General features: G+C 47.9%; 1 protein-coding gene and 1 pseudogene across 4 annotated transcripts in view; both read right to left on the bottom strand.

Annotated features, from left to right (window-relative positions):
• Positions 1-16,304: 16,304 nt before the first annotated feature.
• Positions 16,305-25,132, bottom strand: part of SLC12A3 (solute carrier family 12 member 3) — a 47,850-nt gene continuing 39,022 nt past the window's right edge. For 3 of the 4 annotated variants that reach the window (XM_010365456.2, XM_010365458.2, XM_010365457.2), the window contains exon 26: positions 16,305-17,567. In XM_010365456.2, the coding sequence (XP_010363758.1) occupies positions 17,426-17,567 (142 nt within the window). In that variant the 3' untranslated portion in view covers positions 16,305-17,425. The remainder of the gene's footprint in view (positions 17,568-25,132) is intronic. The other variant, XM_010365459.2, reaches the window with a different exon arrangement.
• On the bottom strand, positions 23,676-24,176 carry LOC104664072 (annotated as a pseudogene).

The following is a 25,132-nucleotide window of genomic DNA, read 5'->3' as shown; positions in this document are numbered from 1 at the left end:
AGACTCCGTCTCACAAAAAAAAAAAAAAATCTCCACATGTTCTGGATTAAAGTCTAGGCTTTAATCCTGAGATGGCCACAAAAGCACTGAAAAGCCTGCTTTCATTTCCAACATCCTTTTTTTTTTTTTTTTTTTTTTTGAGACAGAGTCTCACTCTGTCGTCCAGGCTGAAGTGCAGTGGCACAATCTCTGCCCACTGCAACCTCCGCCTCTCTGGTTTAAGCCATTCTCATGCCTCCACCTCCCGAGTAGCTAGGATTACAAGAGTGCGCCACCACACTTGGCTATATATATATATTTTATTTTTAGTAGAGACAGATGGGGTTTTGCTATGTTTTCCAGGCTGGTCTTGAATTCCTCGCCTCAAGTGATCCATCTGCCTTGGCCTCCAAAAGTGCTGGGATTACAGGTGTGACCCACCACGCCTGGCCTATTGCAACATCCTATCTCTGTGAAGCAGGGTTTTCTGCAGTGACAGCAACCAAAATGAGGAGACTCGACATAAGTAACACACTTCGGGTGTCACTGTCTCCCATCTCCCACAGATGGGACCATCTAGTTGTAGGAAAACAAGCTCAGGGTTCCCACTGATTCTACATCATGGTGAGTTGTATAATTATTTCATTATATGTTACAATGTAATAACAATAGAAATAAAGTGCACAATAAATGTAATGTGCTCGAATCATCCTGAAACCATGCCCCCCACCCCACCCCTGGTCTGTGGAAAAACTGTCTTCCACAAAACTGGTCCCTGGTGCCAAAAAGGCTGGGGATGGCTGGCTTAAGAAACAGAAATCTATTGTCTTGGTTCTGGAAACTGGAAGTCTGAGATCAAGGTGTCCGCAGGGTTAGTTCCTTCTGAGGTCTCAGGGGAGAATCTTCCAGGCCCCTCTCCTATCTGGGTGGTTTGCTGGCACTTTTTTTCTTTTCTTTCTTTCTTTCTTTTTTTTTTTTTTGAGACAGTCTTGCTCTGTTGCACAGGCTGGAGTACAGTGGCACGATCTTGGCTCACTGCAACCTCCACCTCCCAGGTTCAAGCAATTCTCCTGCCTCAGCCTCCCGAGTAACTGGGACTACTGGTGCCTGCCACCATGCTCGGCTAATTTTTGTATTTTTAGTAGAGATGGGGTTTCACCATGTTGACCAGGCTGGTCTCAAACTCCTGACCTCATGATCTGCCCACCTCGGCCTCCCAAAGTGCTGGGATTAAGGCATGAGCCAGCGCCCCCGGCCTGCTGGCACTCTTTGACGTTTCTTGCCATATAGAAGCATCAGCCCAGCCTGCCTTCATCTTCTCATGGGTTCTCCTTGTGTAGGTCTCTTCACATCGTCTTCCCTGTGTGCATGTCTGGCTCTGTGTCCACATTTCCTCTTTCCATAAGAGTACCAGTCATCGTGGATCAGAACCCACACTAATAACCTCATCTTAACTCCATCATCTGCAAAGGCCCTATTTCCCAATGCTGCCACATTCACAGGTACTGTTTAGGGCCTCAGCATCTCTTTGGAGGACTCAGTTCAGCCCACAGTAGTCAACCTTAATATAACACAGAATACAGGGTGGTTTCTTTCTCAGTTGTCTTTATATTAAGATGAGAGGTTGAGGGCTTTGGAAATAAATTGTCCCCACACTCAGCTTTCTGCATTTGGTTTTGGGCTGCTGAGAAGGCTCTGATCTTTTTTTGTTTTTTGAGACGGAGTCTTGCTCTGTTGCCCAGGCTGGAGTGCAGTGGCATGATCTCGGCTCACTGCAAACTCCACCTCCCGGGTTCAAGCAATTCTCCTGCCTCAGCCTCCCAAGTAGCTGGAATTACAGGTGCCCGCCACCACGCCAGGCTAGTTTTTGTATTTTTAGTAGAGACAGGGTTTCACCATGTTGGCTAGGCTGGTCTCGAACTCCTGGCTTCAAGTGATCCACCTGCCTCGGCCTCCCAAAGTTCTGGGATTACAGGTGCGAGACACCGCCTGGCCTAACCCTTTTTTCATTAAAGCTGGCTTCATGGGCCGCATGTAGTAGATGGGGCCCCGTGCTTGGTTTAATGCTCTGCTGTTATCTTTAAATTCTTAATAAGTTTTAAACAGAAGCCCTACATTTTCATTTTGCACTGGGCCCTACAAATTCTGTAGCTTTTCACACACCAGGATGGGAGATAATAACTGATTATGATCTGGTAGTCTTGCAACTAGGGAGAAGCTAACCAGTGGAGCAAGCCCAGGTAAAACCAACATAGGCCTTAAAGGAGGCGGCGAGGCAGGAGGCGACAGCTGCATTGAGAAATCAAATATGCCAGGAGTGCGGTTTCCCCTCACCTGCAGTGACAAGCCTCAGGGCCCCTTAAGACGTCAAGATATCTTATCCCTTCCCACTCAGAAGAAAGAAAGTTCAGGAGTGTGATTTTGCATTTTTTTCCCCTAGGGAAAAGACAATCCAATTTCTGTGATTCTGTCTTGAGTTATCTCCCAATGAGATAGCTCCTTTTAAAGAAATTTGGGGACAGGAGTGGTGGCTCATGCCTGTAATCCCAGCAGGCAAGCAGATAACTTCAGGACAGGAGTTCGAGACCAGCCTGGCCAACATAGTGAAATGTCGTCTCTACTAAAAATAGAAAAAAAATAGTCAGGCATGGTGGCGGGCACCTGTAATCCCAGCTACTTGGGTGGCTGAGGCAGGAATCTCTTGAACCTGGGAGGCAGTGGTTTCAGTGAGCTGAGATCATGCCACTGCACTCCAGTCTGGGAGACAGAGCAAGACTCAGTCTCCAATTAAAAAAAAAGAGAGAGAGAGAGAAATTCGGTGATTCTGCTTATAGCACATTTAGGAAAATGTTAAATTCAGGTCAACAAATGTGCCAGGAATAGAGAGATAAACACAGCATGACCCTACTCTCAATGACTTTACAAGTATAATGAGGATGCTAACAAAAACACAGAAATAAAAGGCTATCCCAAAGTCAAATACATTTCTGAAGGATTTATGATTACATTGAGAAAAGAAGAAAGGGAGTCAGAGAAAACTTGATGGAAGAGGTAGAATTTGAGCTGAATTCTGAAGGATGGGTGAGATTTGAATAAAAGTAATAATGGCAGCAATTACTGACTAAACACCATGGAGTGCCAGTGACTTTGTATGCAGAATTTGAATGGGCAGGTAGAGCTCACTGGTTAAACTCATGGGGCCAGACCCCAGCTGCTTGTTTTCAAACCCAGCTTTTACTATGTGACCTTAAGCAAGTTACTTAACCTCTCTACCTAATTTTCCTCATCTGTAAAATAGGAAATATAGGAATAATAATAATAGTATCTTCTGTTTCATAGGGTTTTTGTGAGGCTTAAACAGTACAAAGTTGTTAAGTTCTTGGGACAAACCCAGACATTTACTACGTGCTCAGTAAATGTTAGCCATTAATATTTAGAGGACTGGACTGAGTCCAGTACAGTGGTTCCCAAATCTGGCTGTGCAACAAAATCACTGCAAGAACTTTGTTTTTGTTTTTTGAGATGGAGTCTCGCTCTTGTCACCCAGGCTGGAGTGCAGTGGCGTGATCTCAGCTCACTGCAACCTCCGCTTCCTGGGTTCCAGTGATTCTCCTACCTCTGCCTCCCAAGTAGCTGGGATTATGCCTGCCACCATGCCTGGCTAATTTTTTTGTATTTTTAATAGAGACGAGGTTTCTCCGTGTTGGCCAGGCTGGTCTCGAACTCCTGATATCAGATGATCTGCCTGCCTTGGCCTCCCAAAGTGCTGGGATTACAGGCGTGAGCCACCACGCCTGGCCAGGATATACTTTTAAATAAGAATAATGACCACATCATTATCATTATAATAATGACAATATCAGATAATAATGAGTGGTAAGACTGGAAAAAAGTCTTGGGGCCAGCTCAGAAAAGACTTTGAATGGTCACCCTTGGGAGTTTGGGCCTTATTTTGTGGACAATGGAGGTTTTTGAGCAGTAGAAAGGACAGATCAGAATCAGTATGGATCCATGTCATTATGGAGGGGGAGAGACTCGAGGCCAGGAGACTGATCAGTTCATTCAAGAGGAAATGTGGGCCAGGCACGGCGGCTCATGCCTGTAATCCCAGCTCTTTGGGAAGCCAAGGCAGGCAGATCACCTGAGGTCAGGAATTTGAGACCAGCCTGGCCAACATGTCGAAACTCTGTCTCTACTAAAAATACAAAAATTAGCCAGGGGTGGTGGTGGGTGCCTGTAATCCCAGCTACTTGTGAGGCTGAGACAGGAGAATTGCTTGAACCTCAGGAGGCAGAGGTTGCAGTAAGCCAAGATCACACCACTGCACTCCAGACTGGGCAACAGAGCAAGACTCCATCTCAAAAAAAAAAGGCCGGGTGCGGTGGTTCATGCCTATAATCCCAGCACTTTGGGAGGGTGAGGCGGGTGGATCACAAGGACATGAGATGGAGACCAGCCTAACTACCATGGTGAAACCCTGTCTCTACTAAAAATACAAAAATTAGCTGGGTGTGGTGGCACCCACCTGTAATCCTAGCTACTCGAGAGGCTAAGGCAGGAGAATTGCTTGAACCCGGGAAGCGGAGGTTGCAGTGAGCCAAGATTGTGCCACTGCACTCCAGCTTGGTGATGGGACGAGATTCCGTCTCAGAAAAAAAAAAAAAAAAAAAAAAAAGAAAAAGAAATAAAGTGGGAGAGAAAGCATGTGAGGGAATGCAAGTTAGTAAGCTGAAGGGAAATCCACAGTGTTCAATGGGATCTCTGGAAATGTGGAAATGAAAGAAACATGGAAACTCTTTAACTTGATTGTGGTAGTGCTGCAGTGTTGCTGTCTCTCTGCTGTGATCGAATTCATGTTTGCTTTCTGAGATGCAGACAGGAATGGAAGAACCAAGGCCTATCTTATTTTACAATCAGGCTGCGAAGGTAGAGAATGGGCCTTTGCAAAACCTGAGTCAGCAAGAGATCATTGCCAGTACTCATGTTTTATTTGAAACAGTCTGGTGTCTTAGGCCCTCCTGAACTTCCATACTTTGTTTTTTGAACTCTTGGTTTTTGTTTTATTTTTCTTTTTTTTTTTTTGAAGTCATTTGAACTCCAACCACAATCTGTGCTTTTTATGTCATTCTGAAGTCCTAATTTGGCCACCCACATGAACCACCTTCTTTTTTTTTTTTTTTTTTTTTTTTTTGAGACGGAGTCTGACTCTGTCCACTCGGCTGGAGTACAGTGGTGCGATCTCGGCTCACTGCAAGCTCCGCCTCCTGGGTTCACGCCATTCTCCTGCCTCAGCCTCCCTAGTAGCTGGGACTACAGGCGCCCGCCACCGCGCCTGGCTAATTTTTTGTATTTTTAGTAGAGACGGGGTTTCACCGTGGTCTCGATCTCCTGACCTTGTGATCCGCCCGCCTCGGCCTCCCAAAGTACTGGGATTACAGGCGTGAGCCACCGCGCCCGGCCAAACCACCTTCTTTAGCCCAGGAAATGGACGTCCTGTTCCATACTAATGAAACCCTTCCCACAGCAACTCTCCTGCCCTCGCTAAGCCAGAAGCAGCTTCCCTTCTCTACAAGAAGTAGCTCCCCAAGGCAAATCCTCCCTTAACACTGTGGCCCATGAAGGGGAAGTGTTTTTGTTTGAAGGAAGGGGAATCTGAGACTGTGGTTATCAACTTTTGAGGACTTGGGGCACCCACTTCCCTGCTACTCCCCTGTGCCACCTGATTCTTCTTCTTTTTTTTTTTTTTTTTTTTGAGATGGAATCTCGCTCTGTCACCAGGCTGGAGTGCAACGGCATGATCTCAGCCCACTGCAATCTCTGCCACCCGGGTTCAAGCAATTCTCCTGCCTCAGCCTCCTGAGTAGCTGGGACTACAGGCGCCCGCTACCATGCCCAGCCAATTTCTGTATTTTTAGTAGAGACAGGGTTTCACCATGTTGGCCAGGATGGTCTCAATCTCTTGACCTTGTGATCCACCCACCTCAGCCTCCCAAAGTGCTGGGATTGGAGGCATGAGCCACCACGCCCGGCTGTTACCTGATTCTTAAAGGTGTTTGTTACACACAGTTTTTAAATGGAAGAAAATGAAAACTGAGCTAGTTTTTGAGAACCTCAAAGTGTCTCTTGAATAGGAGACACCAAAGGGTATGACCAGTCAAGACTGACAACGGGGGCCAAGCTATGGCAGCAGAACAATGGGTCTGATAGTTAAACTCAGCCCTTAGAAAGTTTGACAGCATACCCAGAGTTGCTGGATAAGTCAACACAGAATTACCAGATGAGCCAACAATGCCTCTCCTAGATATCTATCTACCCAAAAGAATTGAAAGCACTTTTCACAAAAATTTGTCCATGAATATTCATAGCAGCGTTATTTATAATAGCACAAAAGGTGGAAACCACCCAAAGGTCCACCAACTGAATGAATAAGCAAAATACAGTATACCCACACAGTGCAATATTATTCAGCCTTCAACAGGAATGAAGTGCTGATGCATGCCACAATATGCACGAGCCTTGAAAACACGGTGCTAAGTGAAGAAGTCAGACACAAGAGGCCACATAGGCCACATATTGTATCTACTTATACGAAATATCTAGAACAGGCAAATCCATAGACACAGAAAGCAGATGAATGCTTGCCAGGGGTTAGTGGGGATTTACTGCTCAATAGGTCCAGGATTTCCTTTTGGGGCGATGAGAATGTTTTGGAATGAGATAGTGGTGATGGTTGCACAACACTGTGAATGTACTAAATACCACTGAATTACACTTTTAAATAGTTAAGGCTGAGCACAGTGGCTCACACCTGTAATCCCAGCACTTTGGGAGGCCAAGGCGGGCGGATCACCCGAGGTCAGGAGTTGGAGACCAGCCTGGCCAACGTGGCGAAGCCCCGTCTCTACAGAAAAAAAAAAAAAAAAAAATACAAAAAGTAGCTGGGCCTGGAGGCATGTGCCTGTAATCCCAGCTACTTGGGAGGCTGAGGCACAAGAATCGCTTGAACCTGGGAAGTGGAGGTTGCAGTGAGCTGAGAGCCCACCACTGCACTCCAGCCTGGGCGAGAGAGTGAGACTTTGTCTCAAAAAAATAAAATAGTTAAAATGGTGAATTTTGTGTTATGTCTTTTACCATAATTTTTTAAAGACCTTGGCCTGGCATGGTGGCTCATGCCTATAATCCCAGCACTTTGGGAGGCTGAAGCTGGAGGATCGCGCGAGGCCAGGAGTTCAAGACCAGCCTGGGCAACACAGTGAGACTCTCTCTCTCTCTCTCTCTCTCTCTCTAATAAAATAAGAGAAGAAAGAAAGAAAAAACCCTGCTTGGGCTTCCCAGTTCTGAGTGCTACTCTCCAGCCTTTCTTCCAAGAGTGGAAGGAAGTCAATAAAACAACCTCCACCACACATAGGAAACCTTCACTGATTACCCCAAGAAAGGACTTAGATCCTGGAGAGGATGAGTAGATGGGAGGTTATCTACCTGATTTGGTCATCTCTCCAGCAGTAAATACTTGCTTTTGCCCTAGAGCATGCCAGGTTTATGACTGTCCTTGGCTGACCAGGTTTGGACCCAGGACAAACAAGAGTCAGGTGGAGCCCGCCCTCCAGGTCAGCATCTAGGGCAAGGGTCAGGGCTGAACTTGGAGGCCCCAGGTAACCTCTGAAGCCCACATTCTTTTTCCCCCATCATAGCTTCCTTCTAAATATTCTGATTGCTGTCCAGGTTTTACTTTAAACAGAAAAGAAAAAATATATATCTTAATGTCATGTACCTTTTCTTTTCTTTTTTTTTTTTGTTTTTCTTTTTTGGAGATGGAGCTTCACTCTTGCTGCCCAGGCTGGACTGCAATGGCACAATCTTGGCTCACTGCAATCTCTGCCTCCTGGGTTCTAGCAATTCTCCTGTCTCAGCCTTCCGAGTAGCTGGGATTACATGTGCCTGCCATCACGTCCGGCTAATTTTTGTAGTTTCAGTAGAGACAGGGTTTCACCATGCTGGCCAGGCTGGTTTCAAACTCCTGACCCTGGGTGATTCACTGGCCGCGGCCTCCTGACGTGCTGGGATTACAGGCATAAGCTACCATGCCCGGCCTCATGTACCTTTTCTTGTACACAGAATATTCTATACCCTAAGTAGGATTTTGATCCCGTGTTACTTTCTTTCTTTCTTCCCCCAGGAAAACTCCCACCTTCCCCAAGTTGACTTCAGAGGACTGGACCCAGCACTTCAGCAAAGATGCATAAGATACCAGAAATAGCTTAGGGCAACATTTTTGTTCAAATGGTGGGACTTTTTGATCTCCTCCAGGAATTTATTTCTGCTTGCTCAGCCCTCACATTAAGTCCCGGATTTACCCTCCTGTCTTTTTTTTTTTTTTTTTTTTGAGATGGAGTCTCGCTCTGTTGCCCAGGCTAGAGTGCAGTGGCCGGATCTCAGCTCACTGCAAGCTCCGCCCCCTGGGTTTACGCCATTCTCCGGCCTCAGCCTCCGGAGTATCTGGGACTACAGGCGCCACCTCGCCCGGCTCGTTTTTTTTTTTTTGTATTTTTTTTTTTTTTTTAAGTAGAGACGGGGTTTCACCGTGTTAGCCAGGATGGTCTCGATCTCCTGACCTTGTGATCCGCCCGTCTTGGCCTCCCAAAGTGCTGGGATTACAGGCTTGAGCCACCGCGCCCGGCCCTACCCTCCTGTCTTTATCAGCCCATTGCAAACAACTGCACTTAGCCTCCAACTCTTATCTCTTGACGAGGCCCAGTTGGCCTTTCCTGCCCTAGCCTCATATCCATCACTGAGATCTCTGGAATTAACCCCTGGGTGTAGTTCTTTGTGTACAGGCTCCAGTCCCCTCCCCCATACGTACCTTGCCCTAGTACTCCTGACATTAACCAACCCTGTCTTTTTCCAGGAAAGGACCCGGAATATCACCCCACTGAACGAGGCTCTTCCCACCCAGCCCACCTCCTAGGTGTGCTTATAAGAGCATACCTGCATCTAATTTGGTGCATATCTTAGCATCATTTTATTTTCTTTTCCTTTTTATTTCAGTTTTTATTTTAAGTTCCGGGGTACACGAACAGGTTATGCAGGTTTGTTACATAGGTAAATGTGTGCCATGGTTGTTTGCCGCAGAGATCATCCCATCACCTGGGTATTTCTTTTTCTTTTTCTTCTTTGTTTTTTTTTTTTTTTTTTTGAGATGGGGTCTCACTGTCACCCAGGCTGGAGTGCAGTGGTGCAATCTCGGCTCACTGCAGCCTCCGCCTTCTGGATTCAAGAGATTCACCTCCCTCAGCCTCCCGAGTAGCTGGGATTACAGGTGCCCGCCACCATGTCTGGCTAATTTTGGTATTTTCAGTAGAGATAGGGTTTTACCACGTTGGCCAGGCTGGTCTCAAACTCCTGGCCTCAAGCAGTCTGCCTGCCTCGGCCTCCCAAAGTACTGGGATTACAGGCATGAGCCACCGCACCTGGCCACCTGGGTATTAAGTCCAGCATCCATTAGCTATTCTCCCTAATTCTCTCCCTCCCCTCACCCTCCTCCCACACTGACAGGCCCCAGTGTGTGTCGTTCCCTCCCATGTGTCCATGTGCTGTCATCATTCAGCTCCCTTTTCTGATCTGAAGGTTTACTTGTCTGCAAGTACAACCTATTGACCTCCAGGGCTCTCTCTCAGGATCTCACTCAGCACTTTGACAACTGGCTCACAAGCTTCCCCTCCACCCCTTGCCCACCTTAACAACTCCAGCGTCCACCTCACACTCTCACGATATTTAGCTCACTTCCTTTTATCTTGTCGCCACTTTGCTCTACCACCCATTGGTATGATCCATTCATTTGTTCTTCATTCATTCATTCTGCAGACATTTATTGGGTGTCTACTCTGCTAAGCTGTGCTGCACCCTAGGGTAAGAGATGAGTCATATATGTTCATCCTCAAAGCTGACATGCAGTCTTTCAGCTGTTTCAGCAGTTAAGATATTGAAATACCCCTGTGCCTGTTGGGTCCACAGTCCCCGCCCTGAGTCCCCTCCAGCTGCCCTGGGCCCTCCCCTGGTCTCCCTCCCATCCAGCAACTAAAAGGTGCATCTCAAGTCCCACCTTTGTAGACCTCATAGGCAATTGGTGGACACCATAGAGTTTGGTGTGCTCAAGATGTTTAGTTCCTCCAGAGTGTCAGGCTGTGAAGTGCACACGTACTGACCACAAACTTCGTTCTTCTCCATCTCCCCGTCTCCCACATCGACTGCATATTCTTCTTTGTTGTTGTTGTTTGTTTGTTTTTGAGACAGGGTCTCACTCTGTTGCCCAGGCTGGAGTTCAGTGGCACCATCTCAGCTCACTGCAGGCTCAACCTCCTTGGTTTAAGCCATCCTCCTGCCTCAGCCCCCAAGTAGCTGGGACTACAGGTGCATGCCACCACGCCTGGCTAATTTTTGCATTTTTAGTAGAGATGGGGGTTTTACCATGTTGTCTAGGCTAGTCTAGAACTCCTGACCTCAAGTGATCCGCCTGCCTTGACCTCCCAAAAGGCAGGAATTATAGGTGTGAGCTACTGTGCCCGCCCCACTGCATGTCTTTGTTGCTGTTGTTGTTCTGGGGTTTTTTGAGACAGAGTCTCACTCTGTGGCCCAGGCTGGAGTGCCGTGACACCATCTTGGCTCACTGCAACCACTGCCTCCTGGATTCAAGCAATTCTCCTGCCTCAGCCTCCTGAGTAGCGGGGACTACAGGTGGCCACCACCATGCCGGCTAATTTTTTTTTTTTTTTCATAGAGATGGGGTTTCACCTTGTTGGCCAGGTTGGTCTCAAACTCCTGGCCTCAAGTAATCCACCTGTCTTGGCCTCCCAAAGTGCTGGGATTACAAACATGAGGCACCACGCCCAGCCTGCAGGTTCTTTTTGTCTTTATGCTACTAGCATTTCAAATCTTGTCAAGTCTTGCAGCTCACTTCCGGTCTCCCCATCCACCTGGGAGCTCACGGTCATCCTTCTTGAATCCCTCCCTCATGCCTTGTCCTTCCCTCTTTGCTTGGCCAGCCCCATTGCTGGGGAACATGTCACCTGCAATTTCCATGTTTGCTTTCTGACCTGGTGCTCAGGGGCCCTGCTAGGGCAGATCACAAGGGCAAGGGTCCTGAGAGTTTTGCACCCCAGGGCTACCAGACTTCAGCTACACCTTTCCTGCTGTGTGGCAAAAATGTCCCCCATTTTGTTGATTCATCATCGCTACCTTTTCTGCAGTTATTCTTTCCCTTGCATCGTCAATCTCTCCCCTCTGACCTATCGATACACTCAGGTCTCTATTACTCATCCTCACTCTGTAACAGAGACATTTATTGTTCAATGAATATTCACATCTTCCCCCAAATTTCACAGCACTCTTGCAGTTAGGTGGAGCCATGTGACTATTTGGCTTTGGCTACTGGGCTTTGAGTGGAAATAAATAACGTCCCTTCTGGGTGGAAGCATTTATTTATTTATTATTATTTTTTTTTTTTTTTTTTTTTTTTTTTTTTTTTTGAGACGGAGTCTTGCTCTGTCACCCAGGCTGGAGTGCAGTGGCCGGATCTCAGCTCACTGCAAGCTTCGCCTCCCGGGTTCCCGCCATTCTCCTGCCTCAGCCTCCCGAGTAGCTGGGACTACAGGCGCCACCACCTCGCCCGGCTAGTTTTTTGTATTTTTTAGTAGAGACGGGGTTTCACCATGTTAGCCAGGATGGTCTCGATCTCCTGACCTTGTGATCCGCCCGTCTCGGCCTCCCAAAGTGCTGGGATTACAGGCTTGAGCCACCGCGCCCGGCCTGGGTGGAAGCATTTAAAAGCCAGTGTGTCACCCTCCAGCTCTCTTTTCCCTTCTTCAGTGAGCTGGAAGCTACTGGTCAAGGTGGTGGCTTCCCAAGACAGGAGTAAGTTTGATCGTTGAGTCCTGATGTAGAGAAGAGGAACCCTGAAGAGCTGCCTGACTGTGGTAGGAATATTTGTAACAGAAACAGAACTTTGTCATGTAAGTCTCTCACATTGAGAGGACAATTTGTTACTGCAGCATAGCTTAGCATTACCCTAATACATGCCCTATGATAACAACAGTCAAAGCAGCTTTCCTTGAGTCTACTATTCCCTCGGGTTTCCACTCTATTTCCCTCAATATCTCCATTGCTGACTTACTCAAGTATGAAGTCGCTAAGCAGGGCTGCTCTTTCTTTTCCTGTCTACAAATTCATTCCTCAATCCCTGGCCCTTGACCTGCTGCTTTACCTAATTATTCCCTGCAAGGCTCCCAGTGATGCCACAACCCCAAATTCAACAGCACCTTCAGTGGCTCCAGCCCCTTTGCAGACAGGTACTACGTGGTCGACTCTGAGCTTCTTTCATCCCCTTCTCTGGTGCCTCCTCGGTGATCTGAGTTTTATTCCTGTCCCTCCAATGCTCTTTTCAAGTCTGCCTCACCACTGACCCTTCTTCACTCTGCCTCCTAAATATAGCCCTTCCCAAGGTCTAGCCCTGTTGTTTCTTTGTACTTTCTCTCTTGATCTCACCTAAGCTATGACTTCCATGTCCCTGACCATGACCATGACTCCCAAATCTGTTTACGGTCACTGCTCTCAAAGAGCTGCAGGCTAACAGGGAACACCTTGAACTCTTCCCAGGCTCCCGGACCACAGGTCTGACCACCTGGGCATTCTCACACTTAAAGTACCAAACTCAAATCAATTTGCTTTCTCTTTCCCTTCAGCATTAAGCCTGTTACTCTGCCCTTCATATTACATGACTGCTACTTCTCCTGCTCTTTTATTTATTTATTTATTTATTTATTTATTTATTTATTTATTTATTTTGAGATAGAGTCTTGCTCTGTCACCCAGGTTGGAGAGCAGTGGCACAATTACAGCACTGCAGCCTCAACCTCTCAGGTTCAAGCGATCCTCCCACCTCAGCCTCCGGAGTAGCTGAAGCCACAGGTGCGCACCACCACATCCAGCTAACTTTTTTTTTTTGTAAAGATAGGGTTTCATCATGTTGCCCAGGATGGTCTCAAACTCATAGGCTCAGGTGATCACCCTGCCTTGGCCTCCCACAGTGTTGGGATTACAGGCATGGGCCACGGTGCCCGGCCCAGTCTTGCTTTCCTATGCACACTTGCCTCACGCTCCAGGAAAACTGGCTTGTTTCTTGTTCTCCAAACATGCCCAGGGCAATCCTTCCTCTGTCTTTTGCTCAAGCTACCCCTGCTGCCCGGAAAGCCTTCTTCCCACCCCAGCTCTCATTTCTGTCTTTCTGTTGAATCCCACCAATCTCTGGAACCTATTAGGCCAAAAAATGACCTAGAGAAACTCGAAATCCTTGGATCCAAAGGCTCACACCACAGGGGAGTAGGAAGTGATGGGCTGAGAAGGGCAGTGGGTTGGGGATGACCAAGGAATGTGTACCCCTTTTGTACACCATGTTCCCTATAAAGACTTTCCTAATACCCTTGACCTTATGTGTTTGCTCCCTCCTTTGCAAACGTAGAATGTTTTATTTGTAACTTTCATGAGTTAGAATAAAACCACTTGTCCTTCCTTGCTACTGTCTTTCATCTATCAGACATTTTGCTTTCTGGCCTCCCAGCCAGGTGGTTCTTCTGAGAGTATTTATAGAACTGTATTTGTGATGGCTCCCTTTTAGGAAGTGGGTGCGTATGTTGTACTTTTGCTTTCGGTCACAGGATGAAACCTCACTTCAAGTGGGAAATTACCAATGAAGCTGGTGGCTGGGCTTTCCTGCGCCCCATTTCTGTGAACATTCTTGGAGTTGGCAGCATTTTTTCCCTGACATCCTGAGCTATACACAGCTATGAACCAAACCTGGCTGCTTTGCATGTGCCTGAAGGCCTCCCAGCCAGGCGGTTCTTCTGGAACATTCCAGCTGGTCTCATCCCTGTGAGCCCCTCCTGCCCCTCACCACTCTGGACAGTCCAGGCAGGGGTTTAGAAGGAAATTCATCTGCACTGGGACTCTCCATGTGCTAAGGCGGCCCACAGCTTTTTGCCTGGGTAAGCAGACCCCAGAGAGCCCATTGGGTGAAAAATAGGTGGTACTGTAATTACTTCAAAGCCATAGCAAGTCTGGGCAGGCACTGAGGGAGGATACTAAACCTGGAGGCTGAAATGCAGAGGGCAAAACTGGGAGCTAACTGGGCAGTGGATCCCAGGGGAGAGATGGGAGGAGCCCCTGCTGGGGCGGCCGCTGGGGCTGAGGCTGGCCCTGACCCTGATGGTTCCCTCCTCTGCCAGCACAGAGGAAGGGAAGGCTTCATGGATAGTACTTCCTACTGCACAAACTCCTAAATGGGAAGCATTTTGTCATCCAAAGGCAGGGACAGATAGGCAGTGTGACCCTATATCTCTTACCCTAATAGGCCAAATAATGATCTAGAGAAACTCAAAATCCTTGGATCCAAAGGCTCACACCACAGGGGAGTAGGAAGTGGTGGGCTGGGAAGGGTAGTGGGTTGGGGGTGACCAAGGAATGTGTACCCCTTCCCCTTAACCCCCACCTCCTGATGCAGCCACAATTTTTGTCAACCACTCCTGGGCCAAACAGCAGTCACTGTCAGGTCAGCTGGCTGGGGACACCTGTTCTGGTCCAATTCTTTCATTTCATCGGCTGGAGGGCTCCCAGAGAGGTGAAGGGGCATATCTGAGGTCACACAGCCAGTTTTGGGGAGACACTGAAACTCAAATCCCAGTCTCCTGGTGGCCTTGCCATGGCTTGTTACCTCTCTGTGTCAGGCAAGATGGGAAATGCTGGGAGACTTTGATAAAGGCTGACAAAAACGGTTCCCTGTGAGTCTGCAAATGCATGGAAGAGAATCAAAGGGAAAATAAATGACTCCTATAAATATTTATGTCAAAATCTGGCACTATGACCTGCAGAACCAGTAGGGGCTCTGAGAAAAGTTCAATCCAGGGTTGGAAAAACAATAGTTAATTTTTTTCAAAACACTCAGCAGAGCTGAAAAACAGTGTGTTCCAAAACAAGTAAGTTCCGTTGACTGAGTGACCATAGTTTTTATTCATTTCATTGTTTATGGCCTCGCTGTTAAAGCTTTTTTTTTTTTTTTAATAAAGCTGTTATTATTGTTAAAAACATACTATTTCTGACATCATGAAATTTTTTTTTTGACACCCAAAGCCAAAACATTCTCTGTTTTTTGGATCAAGGACTCCTTGAGGTTTGAAGAACCAGAAAATTGTTTTCCATGTGGCTCTAGAAAGGCCAGCATTCCCTAAGGGATGCTTCCCCTTATCTGGAGTTAAGAATTGTCCCAGTGTCCAGCTCAATGGCTCGGAGGCAGGCCCATCCTCCAGGTCCCTCGGAGCAGGAGAGCTGTTCCCAGTCAGCTTGACCAGGCCCCAGTCCCTCGCAGCAGGCCCTAAGGCAGTCAGTGAGGCTTTAGAACAGCCTGGGAGGCCCAAGCCTTCTGGGCTTTGCAGTCTGATGACCTGAGAAATGCTAACATCCTTTGGGTTGTAACTCCAAAAAGGAGACTTCAGATCTCCTTCTAAATTCTGGAGATCTTTAGTCTTCTGAAGTCTAAAGTGTAGGCACTGCAGCAGTCTTGGAGGAAGCTGACAAAACCCTAAAGTGTCTGTTCCTTCAGCCACCCCAGAGCCATTGGAAGAAGGCACAGGCCGTCGTACCAGCGAACAACTCACCTTTATGCTTCTTGGTTATGTCTAGAGCTGCAAATACCCTTTCGCTTGGCCTCACCCACTGGCATTCGATGCCAGTGCTCTTGCACCCTAGCTTTGGGGGCTCAAACACTGGGGGTGTTCAATGTGTCGTGACCTGAATGCCTTCTGTGAGCCAGGTATAGGTCCTTTCTCCATCTCCCTCGTCCCAGCTTCTCTCCCACCTCCAACCCCACTCTTAACAGCCCCTCCCTGCCAGCCCCCTCTACTGCCTGCTCTTTCCATCTCTTGCAGGTGGCTCCTCCTCCCCTCTCCTTTCACCTGGTCTTGGGCTGGCTTGGACCTGCTCCTGCCTTTCTGATCCTTGCCAACCTTGCCATCTCTACACCCCTCTCCATGTCCTCATTCTTGACATCCTTGCCCTCTGTTCTTAACCATGCCTGAAATCTTACCACTTGCCACTAGACTCCTTCAACCTTGCCCCTTCTTTAAAACTCTTTTTTGACTCTCCTGCCATCAATACCCTTCCTCATGTGTTCTGTCAATCCGCTTTTCTTCCCCGTAAGATGAGCTGGGAAAATGGCAATGACACCCAGCTCAGCCGGACTCCCTGTGTGTGGACAAATGCAGGGCACAACAGAAAGGTGGTCATGCCTTTCAAATGTGTGGGTCCCCACCCATGAGTGGATCCCAAAGTCATTTTATTGGATTGCAACCAACAGTGAAAAATAAATAGAACAGAACATACTGGAGGTCGTCCCCCAGGGAAGGGTAAGCATTGTTTTGTGACATTTTTGTTTTCGTCATTTCTGTGTGTGTGCGTTGCAAGTCTCAGTGTGAAATATATTTCTTACTGTGGGTTGCAACCAAAAAAGTTCAAAAAGTCCCTTGTCTAAAGAACCAATGAAGACATCAAAGACCCATTATTGAAGGTGACGGGAGTGAGAAGTGGCCAAGAAATTTGCCTGGGCCGGGCACAGTGGCTCAGGCCTGTAACCCCAGCACTTTGGGAGACCGAGGCGGGTGGATCACCTGAGGTCAGGAGTTCAAGACCAGCCTGGTCAACATGGTGAAACCTCGTCTCTACTAAAAATACAAAGATTAGCTGGGCATGGTGGCAGGTGCCTGTAATCCCAGCTACTCGGGAGGCTGAGGCAGAAGAAATGCTTGAACCCAGGAAGCGGAGATTGCAGTGACCTGAGATCGTGCCATTATACCGCAGCCTGGGCGACAAGAGAAAAAAAACTCCATCTCAAAAAAAAAAAAAAAAAAATTGCCTGACTGTGAAGACTCAGAGAGAGCCCTGCATTCCTTAGAGAACCTGTAGGTCCTACAGGTGGGGCTGCCATTCTCCTACTGGAGGAAGCAGGGCATGGTTTAGGAACTTTCACCCAGGAAGGTCTGTAGAAACTGTCAAGATTCACACTCAGCATTCGGACTCCAATTTGCATACAAATCAAAGACTGAACTCTTAATTAATGGTCATCAAAATCAAAAGAAAGCGTTTAAAAGGAATAGGATCCTTTAGAGAGTTTTCCTTGCAGCTCCATCTGCTATTTCTCCAGCCCATAAAATCAAGACCCAGAGAATGTGTCCCATGTAAGCGGAGTCCGGCCAGATTTGGAAATCTACCATCTTTTTCGGTGAGATCATCAGATGCTGCCACTTAAAGTGCAACAGAACATGAGTCTCATCCCTGTGGACTGGAGGCAGCCGAGTTCCAACTCATCCCACGCACCCAGAGCCGTGGACAGGGGTGGCCAAGCCTGGAGTTACTGGCAGTAAAAGGTGAGCACATTTTCCTGGTTTCCTCGGATCAGGATGACTGGAGGTCTGAGGTCCTGGGACAGGGTCTCCAGCCAGGCCATGTACAGAGAGCTGGGGCACTCCCCCTTCCTCCCTATGGGCAAAGTGCTGCAAAGCATGAAAAAGCAGCAGAGGAGTGATTACCATGGGGCCTCTCCACACCCCAAGCTCCTGGTTTGTTTTCAGAACAGCGAGTCTGTTTACTGTCCCTCAGAGCTCCTTCCACCCACCCTAAGAATGACCTCCTCACTTTCCGCACAAACATGACCCAGAATGGACCTTCTGTCGTGAAGCGTTTCCAAACAAAGCCATGGCCCACAAGCCCCATGGGATCTAGTCCTCGCCAAGCCCACGACCTCACCTCCTCCCACCCTCGCCTTGCTCACCCCTGATGCCCTGTGGCTTTCTTTCCATTCCTAAAACAACGCCAAGCTCACTTCTGCCTCCAACATTTGCACTTGACGTTCTCCCCACCAAGTGGGGAAAGAGCGGCCCCAGCTCTGCACCTGGTCACTTCCTTTGAGTCAGGCAAGTTCATCCACCTCCTTCCCTGGTCACTTCTCCAGGGCAGGCCGCCCACACCTCTTCCTCGCATCACCCCACTTTACTGTCTTCAGAGCCCTCCACAGTCCCAACAGCATCTTCTGATTTATGTGCTTGTCTCCCCACATTAGAATGTTCGCTCACAAGCAGGCCGGATCTGTCTTGTTCACCCCCCTTTTCCCAGTGCCCAGAACACAGTCTGATACAGTCGGGCTCAGTTATATATTTGTTAAGTGGGCGACCCTTCCCCATCGGGCCACCCGCTTCATGCCAGGCTTGCCTCTTCAGCCCTGTGCCAGCCTGTGGCCACAGCAATGTGATATGTTCCTGTTCATTCATTGTCCAGCTCAGTGTTCTGGTCCTGCCTCCTGCCCTGTGCAGGAGGCCCTGGGAGCAAAACTCCACCACTGCCTATGGGGAGGCCCCTTCTCTTAACTGTGCAAAGCTGCATGAATAAAAAGATGCCCTGGGAATGCTGTTCAGCCATGTCTTCCAACTATTTCAGGAAGTGACTTTTCTACTATCTGGAGAATTCCAAAAATGCATTGGGATGGCCACAGCTGCCCAGCTCTGGGCTTCGGGAGGGTCTCTGAGCTCCAGCAGGGTCTCCCAGGTCCAGCTGGTGCCACGTGAAGTTGGGGCACCAGCACCTTCCGTGCGACTCACTTGAATGTCTGTTTTCCCCAAGTACATCCCCCTGGGGAACGGGCAGGGCCCACAGCACCACGTTCCTTCACAGCTGGGGGAACTGGGGCGGGAGGAGGATGCTGGAGCACTGGGATCAGAGCCAGGCTCTGGCATCTGAGTCGTGGCTTTGCCACTTCCTCAGCCAGATGACCTTGGCAGAGTTTCTCTTCTCTAAAGCAAGAACACAAAAACCTCCCTCTCAGGATGTTTGTGACGCTAAAGCCGGCAAAGCACACTCAGGCACAGCACAATGCCTGGCACACAGTGAGCGCTCCGTAAGGTCAGCAGCTGTCATCAGCACTTAGTACTGACCAGCACGTGACAGCTAAGCCAGTGGCGGCAAAGCTGGAACTTGAACCGAGGTCTTGGCATCTTCCCTCCGCAGCAGCCTCTGCTCACAGCGACTCCAACCTCCTCTGAGAAGGGTAACTGGGATCCTAAACAGCTGTGTCATACTTGAAGTTCCATCCACAAAGCTTCACCTGGGACAAGCCCTACCCTCCTTTAAAAAACAATGTCCTGGGCCGGGCGTGGTCACGCCTGTAACCCCAGCACTTTGGGAGCCTGAGGCGGGTGGATCACTTGAGCCCAGGAGTTTGAGACCAACCTGGGCAACATGGTGAGACCTTGTCTTTACAAAAAATACAAAAATTAGTTGGGCATGATGGCACACGCCTGTGGTCCCAGCTACTCAGGAAGCTGAGGCGGGAGGATCATTTGAGCCTGGGAGGTCGAGGCTGCGGTGAGCATGATTGCGCCACTGCACTGCAGCCTGGGCAACAGAGTGAGACTGTCTCAAAACAAACAAACAAACAAAAAAGGTCTCAAAAATTAGGGAAGGCGGGTTGGCCCAAGGCCATTTCATTAAGCTATAGTCATCTGAGTTCAAATATTTAGTGACTTTCCAGGGGAAAGGGACATAGGACTACTGAGACCAAACTCTCCTGACTGAGCAGTTATGCAAGAGGCAGACAATGCCATCCAGGAAGCAGTAACTGATTTCAGGGACTGAATTCAGAAACGTCAAAGGCCACGAGAGAAATGGTGCCTGTATCATGGGGGTGGGGAACACCCATCACCCCTGTGGTGAACTTTTAAGCTTCAGCATGGAGTTCCCTCCCCCAACAGAGCCTGTCCCCCTGTCCAAGAGACAGCTGTCTTTAAAATCACCCCGCCCCCACACCAATCAATGACGTGATATGCACGCCTTGAGCTACTAATCTTCAGAAATAAAGCTGTTCCAGAACAAAGGAACATTTTTTTTTTCAGAATTACATCTCTTAGCCACAAAGAAAGGCGGCTTCAGATCTAACCTAGATGTGAAAGACAGCCCTGCATCAGAACCACAGTCACAAGCTCCAGATGCAATTCCCACTTCCTGTCTGCAAGACCCTGGCCAAGCTGCTTAACTCCTCTGAAGCTGCTTCCTCATCTCTAAAGTAGGAGTGAGGGGGTGATTATAATAGAGTTTTGAGGCCAGGCACAGTGGCTCATGCCTGTAATCCCAGCATTTTGGGAGGCCAAGGCAGGTAGATTGCTTGAATCCAGGAGTTGGAGACCAGCCTGGGCCAACATGGTAAAATCCTGTCTCCATAAAAAATACAAAAAACTAGCCAGGCCTGGTGGCATGTGCCTGTAGTCCCAGCTACTTGGGAGGCTGAGGTAGGTGGATTGTTTGAATCCTGGGAGGTGGAGGTTGCAGTGAGTTGAGATCTCACTACTGCTCTCTAGCCTGGGTGACAGAGTAAGACCCCGCCTCAAAAACAAAGAAAATTATAGGACCAAAGAGGCCCGAGTCACAGGTTACAAAAAGTAAAACAACAACAACAACAACAACAAAAAAAAAAAAAACAAAGAGGTTGCAGTGAGCTGAGATCCTGCCACTGCACTCCAGCCTGGGTGACGGAGTGAGACGCTGTCTTAAAATTAGGGCTTTGCAAATTCATAAGGCCTGATGCCTTGAGTATCATATAGAGGCCCAAGCCATAAAATGCAATGTTGATTATTACTATTTTGATTATTGCTGTTTGGCTTTGAGGAGGGAGTGTTTTTAGAAAAAAAGAGGCATCTGGACCCAATAGGAATATGTTGCTAGGCTAGTCAAAGGTTGTTGGGCTCTTTATGAGGCTGGTTTATCAACTGTGCTGGGGTAGCTGAGCTCAAACCTGGGGCCATTTGATAACCCACTGATTAGTGAACAGCAGTTGACCAAGTGCTACCTCAAACTGGCTCTAGAAAATGCCCCAAGCATGCTCTCCCAAATGCTAGACAATGTGATCTAATCATTTCACGGAGGCTTGGGAGATTTTTTTTTTCCCCTTCCTCAGAATTTCTGGGCTGCACCCTAGAGCCTGGTTTGGAAGGCACCGAGGAACTTGCATTTTCCACAGTCCCCTGGTAGTTCTGATGAAGCAGACCCTCTGACTGAACTTGTAGAGAAACACTAGGCATGGCTCCAGGTTGGAGATTAATGATGGAAAGATGCAGCTGCTCTGTCCTCCTGGTGGACTTGGCCCAATAGCTGGGGCCTCTGGGCAACAGCTGTAGCTACTGGCATGGGGTGGGACGCCCTGGGCAGGGGTCTTCTCTTGGGTCACTGGATTTATAATCACTTGTATTGGCAAATCCCACAAAGGCTGGTAGGTGGGGATTGGTTTTCCCTGTGAGTTTGGGGGACGGTGGTGGGAATGGGGGGTGGGAAGGGAGAGATTCCAACTGATGGTCACCTCCTGGGATGAAATTCTTCATTTTATGGCTTAAGAGACCGAGAGACTGATTTTTTTTTTTTTTTTTTTTGGTACAGACAGGGTCTCACTATGTCGCACAGGCTGGTCTTCAACTCCTGAGCTTGATCAATCCTTCAGCCTCAGCCTCCCAAAGTGCTGGGATTACAGGCATAAGCCACTAAGCCCAGCTGAGACTGACTCATTTTAATGACAAATAAACTTAGAATCACAGCATGTTAGCATGAAAGAGAATCTTGGAAATACTTTTGTTAACTATTTATAATTAGGGAAACTGAGGCTAGAAAGACATGGGATCTCACCCAAGGCCACACAGTGGGCTAATGGCATAGACAAAATGCACACATGCCTCTCTGAACAGAGGCGGCACTAAGCTGTGGTCTGGCACACCCATGCACACCCACCAGGCACCATACCCAAGGAAGAGTCTGGGGAGGCGTCCCAGGACGAAGCCATTTCCACTGTCTCGCACTCGGACCCAGCCCTCACCCTGGACCAACCTTGCCCTAGGAACATTCCCTGCTAGGTGTTGGCAAGAGGTCTGGAGATAAGCCCAGCCCCTTTCCTTATCACTGTTCTCCAAGGAAACATGGGGCACTTTCTTTGTACAAAAAAAAAAATGTCCCTAAAGCCCCAGGAAGCATTGTTCTGGGCAGAGCCAGCCTCCTGAGTGTGCAGCCAGCACAGTCACATGGGGCCTTCTGCTCAGGAGGGTCCCTTGTTTGTCTAATGCCCTGCTGTCACCATCTTGACATTCTTTTTTTTCTAATGCCTTAAGTCACACAAGAAAGTGTTGCAAGTGACAGTTCAACCCAATTGACTACACTATAAATTATATCACTATCTGCGGCCGGGCACTGTGGCTCACGCCTGTAATCTCAGCACTTTGGGAGGCTGAGGTGGGTGGATCACCTGAGGTCAGCAGTTCGAGATCAGCCTGGCCAACATAGTGAAACCCCATCTCTACTAAAAATACAAAAAATTAGCCGGGCAAGGTGGCAGTATTCGGGAGGCTGAGGCAGGAGAATCACTTGAACCCAGGAGGCGGAGGTTGCAGTGAGCTGAGATCACACCACTGCACTCCAGCCTTGGTGACAGAGTGAGACTCTATCTCAAAAAAAAAAAAAGTTATATCACTATCTGAGAAATAAATGCAATCATTCTTTAAAAAATAAATAAAAAAAGCACACACTGGCATTAGGGACATCAGGGCATGAGGAATACTGTGTCCCAGGGGCAGACTGACAATGGTCTGTTGTTAGACTTCTGTGCTTTTACACTCATCTGCTAAGAAGGGTTTGCACACTGCATAGGATATTAGGAATCATGAAGAATTCTGTATGCTCTACTGTCTACTGGCACATAGGCAGTGACTGGGAAGAACAGAAACTATAAGTCAGAACCATTTGCTACAGTCTGAATATTCATATCCCCCCAAAATTCACACGTTGAAATCCATATCCCCAGGGTGATGGTTTTAGGAGATGGGGCCTTTGGGAGATGATGAGGTTATGAGAGTGGAGCCCTATGACCTATGAATAGGATTAGAGCTCTTATAAAGAGGCCCCAGAGAGCTCCCTGGCTCCTTCCACCAAGTGAGGACACAGCAAGAAGGCCCATCCATGAGTCAGCAAAGGAGCCCTGCCTCTGACTCTGAATTTACCAAGCTTCGATCTAGGACTTCCCAGCCCCTGGAGAAATAAATTTCTGTTATTGATAAGCCCAGCCTATGGTATTTGGCTATACCAGCCTGAATGTTCTAAGACATGATTCCTGAAAACTGCTTTAGTGTATGGAATTAGCGTTTGAGTATTATCCAAGCACGATTCTAGCTCTGTCATCCAGGCTGGAGTGCGGTCGCATGATCTTGGCTCACGGCAACCTCTGCCTCCCAGGTTCAAGCAATTCTCCTGTCTCAGCCTCCCAAGTAACTGGGATTACAGGTGTGCACCACCAGGCCTGGCTGATTTTTTGCATTTTTAGTAGAGATGGGGTTTCACTATGTTGACCAGGCTGGTCTCAAATTCCTGACCTCAAGTGATCCACCTGCCTTGGCCTCCCAAAGTGCTGGGATTACAGGCATGAGCCACCACACCCAGCCCCAAGCACGTTTCTAATTGCCTGAACCACTCTCCTGGTGACAAAATTCCACTAACTGGTAAAAGCAAAAATTTTACCTCTGTCCTGTCAATGAAGAGTAACTGGTGCTGGTGCCTTTTGAATTCTCCTGGGCATCTTTTTTTCACGTGAGAGTTTTTAGTTTATTAATCTTCTTGTAGAAAATCCACAATGGCCGCAGATAATGCCATTGCCACCCCTTTACTCCTTTGGCTGTGATCCAATCTCCAGCCCACCTTTTGCCAATACCAACACTGGCCTTTACAGTCCCCGTAACTTCCTTCATTCTGTTCTTGCATTCCTTTCATTGCTTTTTTGAGGTCTTTTTCTTCTCATACAGGCCATGTCTTTCAAGTCTATGTTTGGGTTTACTTTTCTTTGCATAATCCAAGGAATCATAAATTATGCCAAAGCTAGTTGTTTTCCCACCACCAAAATTAGTTCTAAATCCAAATGCATAGATGATATTCAGTGTGGTCTTGTACATTTTGGCTAGTTTGTCCGGAATTTCTATCTTAGGTACTGTTGCCTTCCCAGGGTGAAGGACATAGATGACCGTTTGTTTCCTCTGAAGTAGTCAGTTGGTCATGACCTTCCTAGTTTGGATACTTACTGGTTCATTCATAATGGCAGTCAATCCTCAGACAGCCAGGGAGGAAAAACCCTCATGGACATCTTAAGACAGACTGGAGGTCCAGAAACCTCCAGGTCAGGTCTCCAAACTGGTTGTTTAGCTGCTAGCCTTTGATGAGACCTAGGAGGATGCATATCCTCAAGCTTTATCTACTTATCTGCTAGAAGCCATTGGCCATTTTCAGTCTGAACCCGTTCGCTGTTTTGATCTTCTCAAAGGGGCACTTACACTACTTAAAAGAAACACTGCCAGTGCTCTCCTGAAAGAGAGTATTGCAGACACAGCAGTAAGGGATGCATGCAACTTATATAGTACTCAAGCAACAGAAGTAGTGGGAACATAAGTTTGAGTTGCTTTTATCACCCTCAATGGACCACTTGTTCTGAGGTCTCCTCTCATGAATCTAAGATCCTTAGATCCTGGCATCTGCAGTCCAGGTCAGATGGTGACAAGTCTGGGAATGGGTTGTATCACCAGAGCTGAAGGATCCCTCCCATCTAAGCACATCTTCCTAGAATAGCATATGGTGACAGGTTTTTGGGGACCTTCTTACCAGAGAAAAGCAAGCTTGATGAGGCACTTGTGGTTGCTCTCCAAGGCAGGATGCATTTTGCAGATTTATGGAAACGTTCAAACAGGTGAATGTTGAAAAATGATACCCTGAAGTTTCATGCCCACGTCATCATCTGTCTACATCAATGATCAACCTATGATCAGTTGTGTTGAACCCCCACCCCTCCTCCTTTCCACCATCATGAGATTTTTTAAAAAACAAATTCCATACATCCTATGTGAGAATGTAAGGGAGATTGCTTTGAAAGGGAAGGCCACATCTTGACCTTCTTAATATTTTCTGAGCAAGGTGCCCCACATTTTCGTTTTGTCCTAGGCCTTGTAAATTGTGTAGTTGATCCTGGTTTCAGGACATGAACAAACAGGTTCCACGG

This window comes from Rhinopithecus roxellana, chromosome 20 (genome assembly GCF_007565055.1).
Source record: "Rhinopithecus roxellana isolate Shanxi Qingling chromosome 20, ASM756505v1, whole genome shotgun sequence".
Lineage (NCBI taxonomy): Eukaryota > Metazoa > Chordata > Mammalia > Primates > Cercopithecidae > Rhinopithecus > Rhinopithecus roxellana.
The sequence above is the reverse complement of the archived record's forward strand: the minus strand, read 5'-3'. Positions and strand labels throughout refer to the sequence as shown.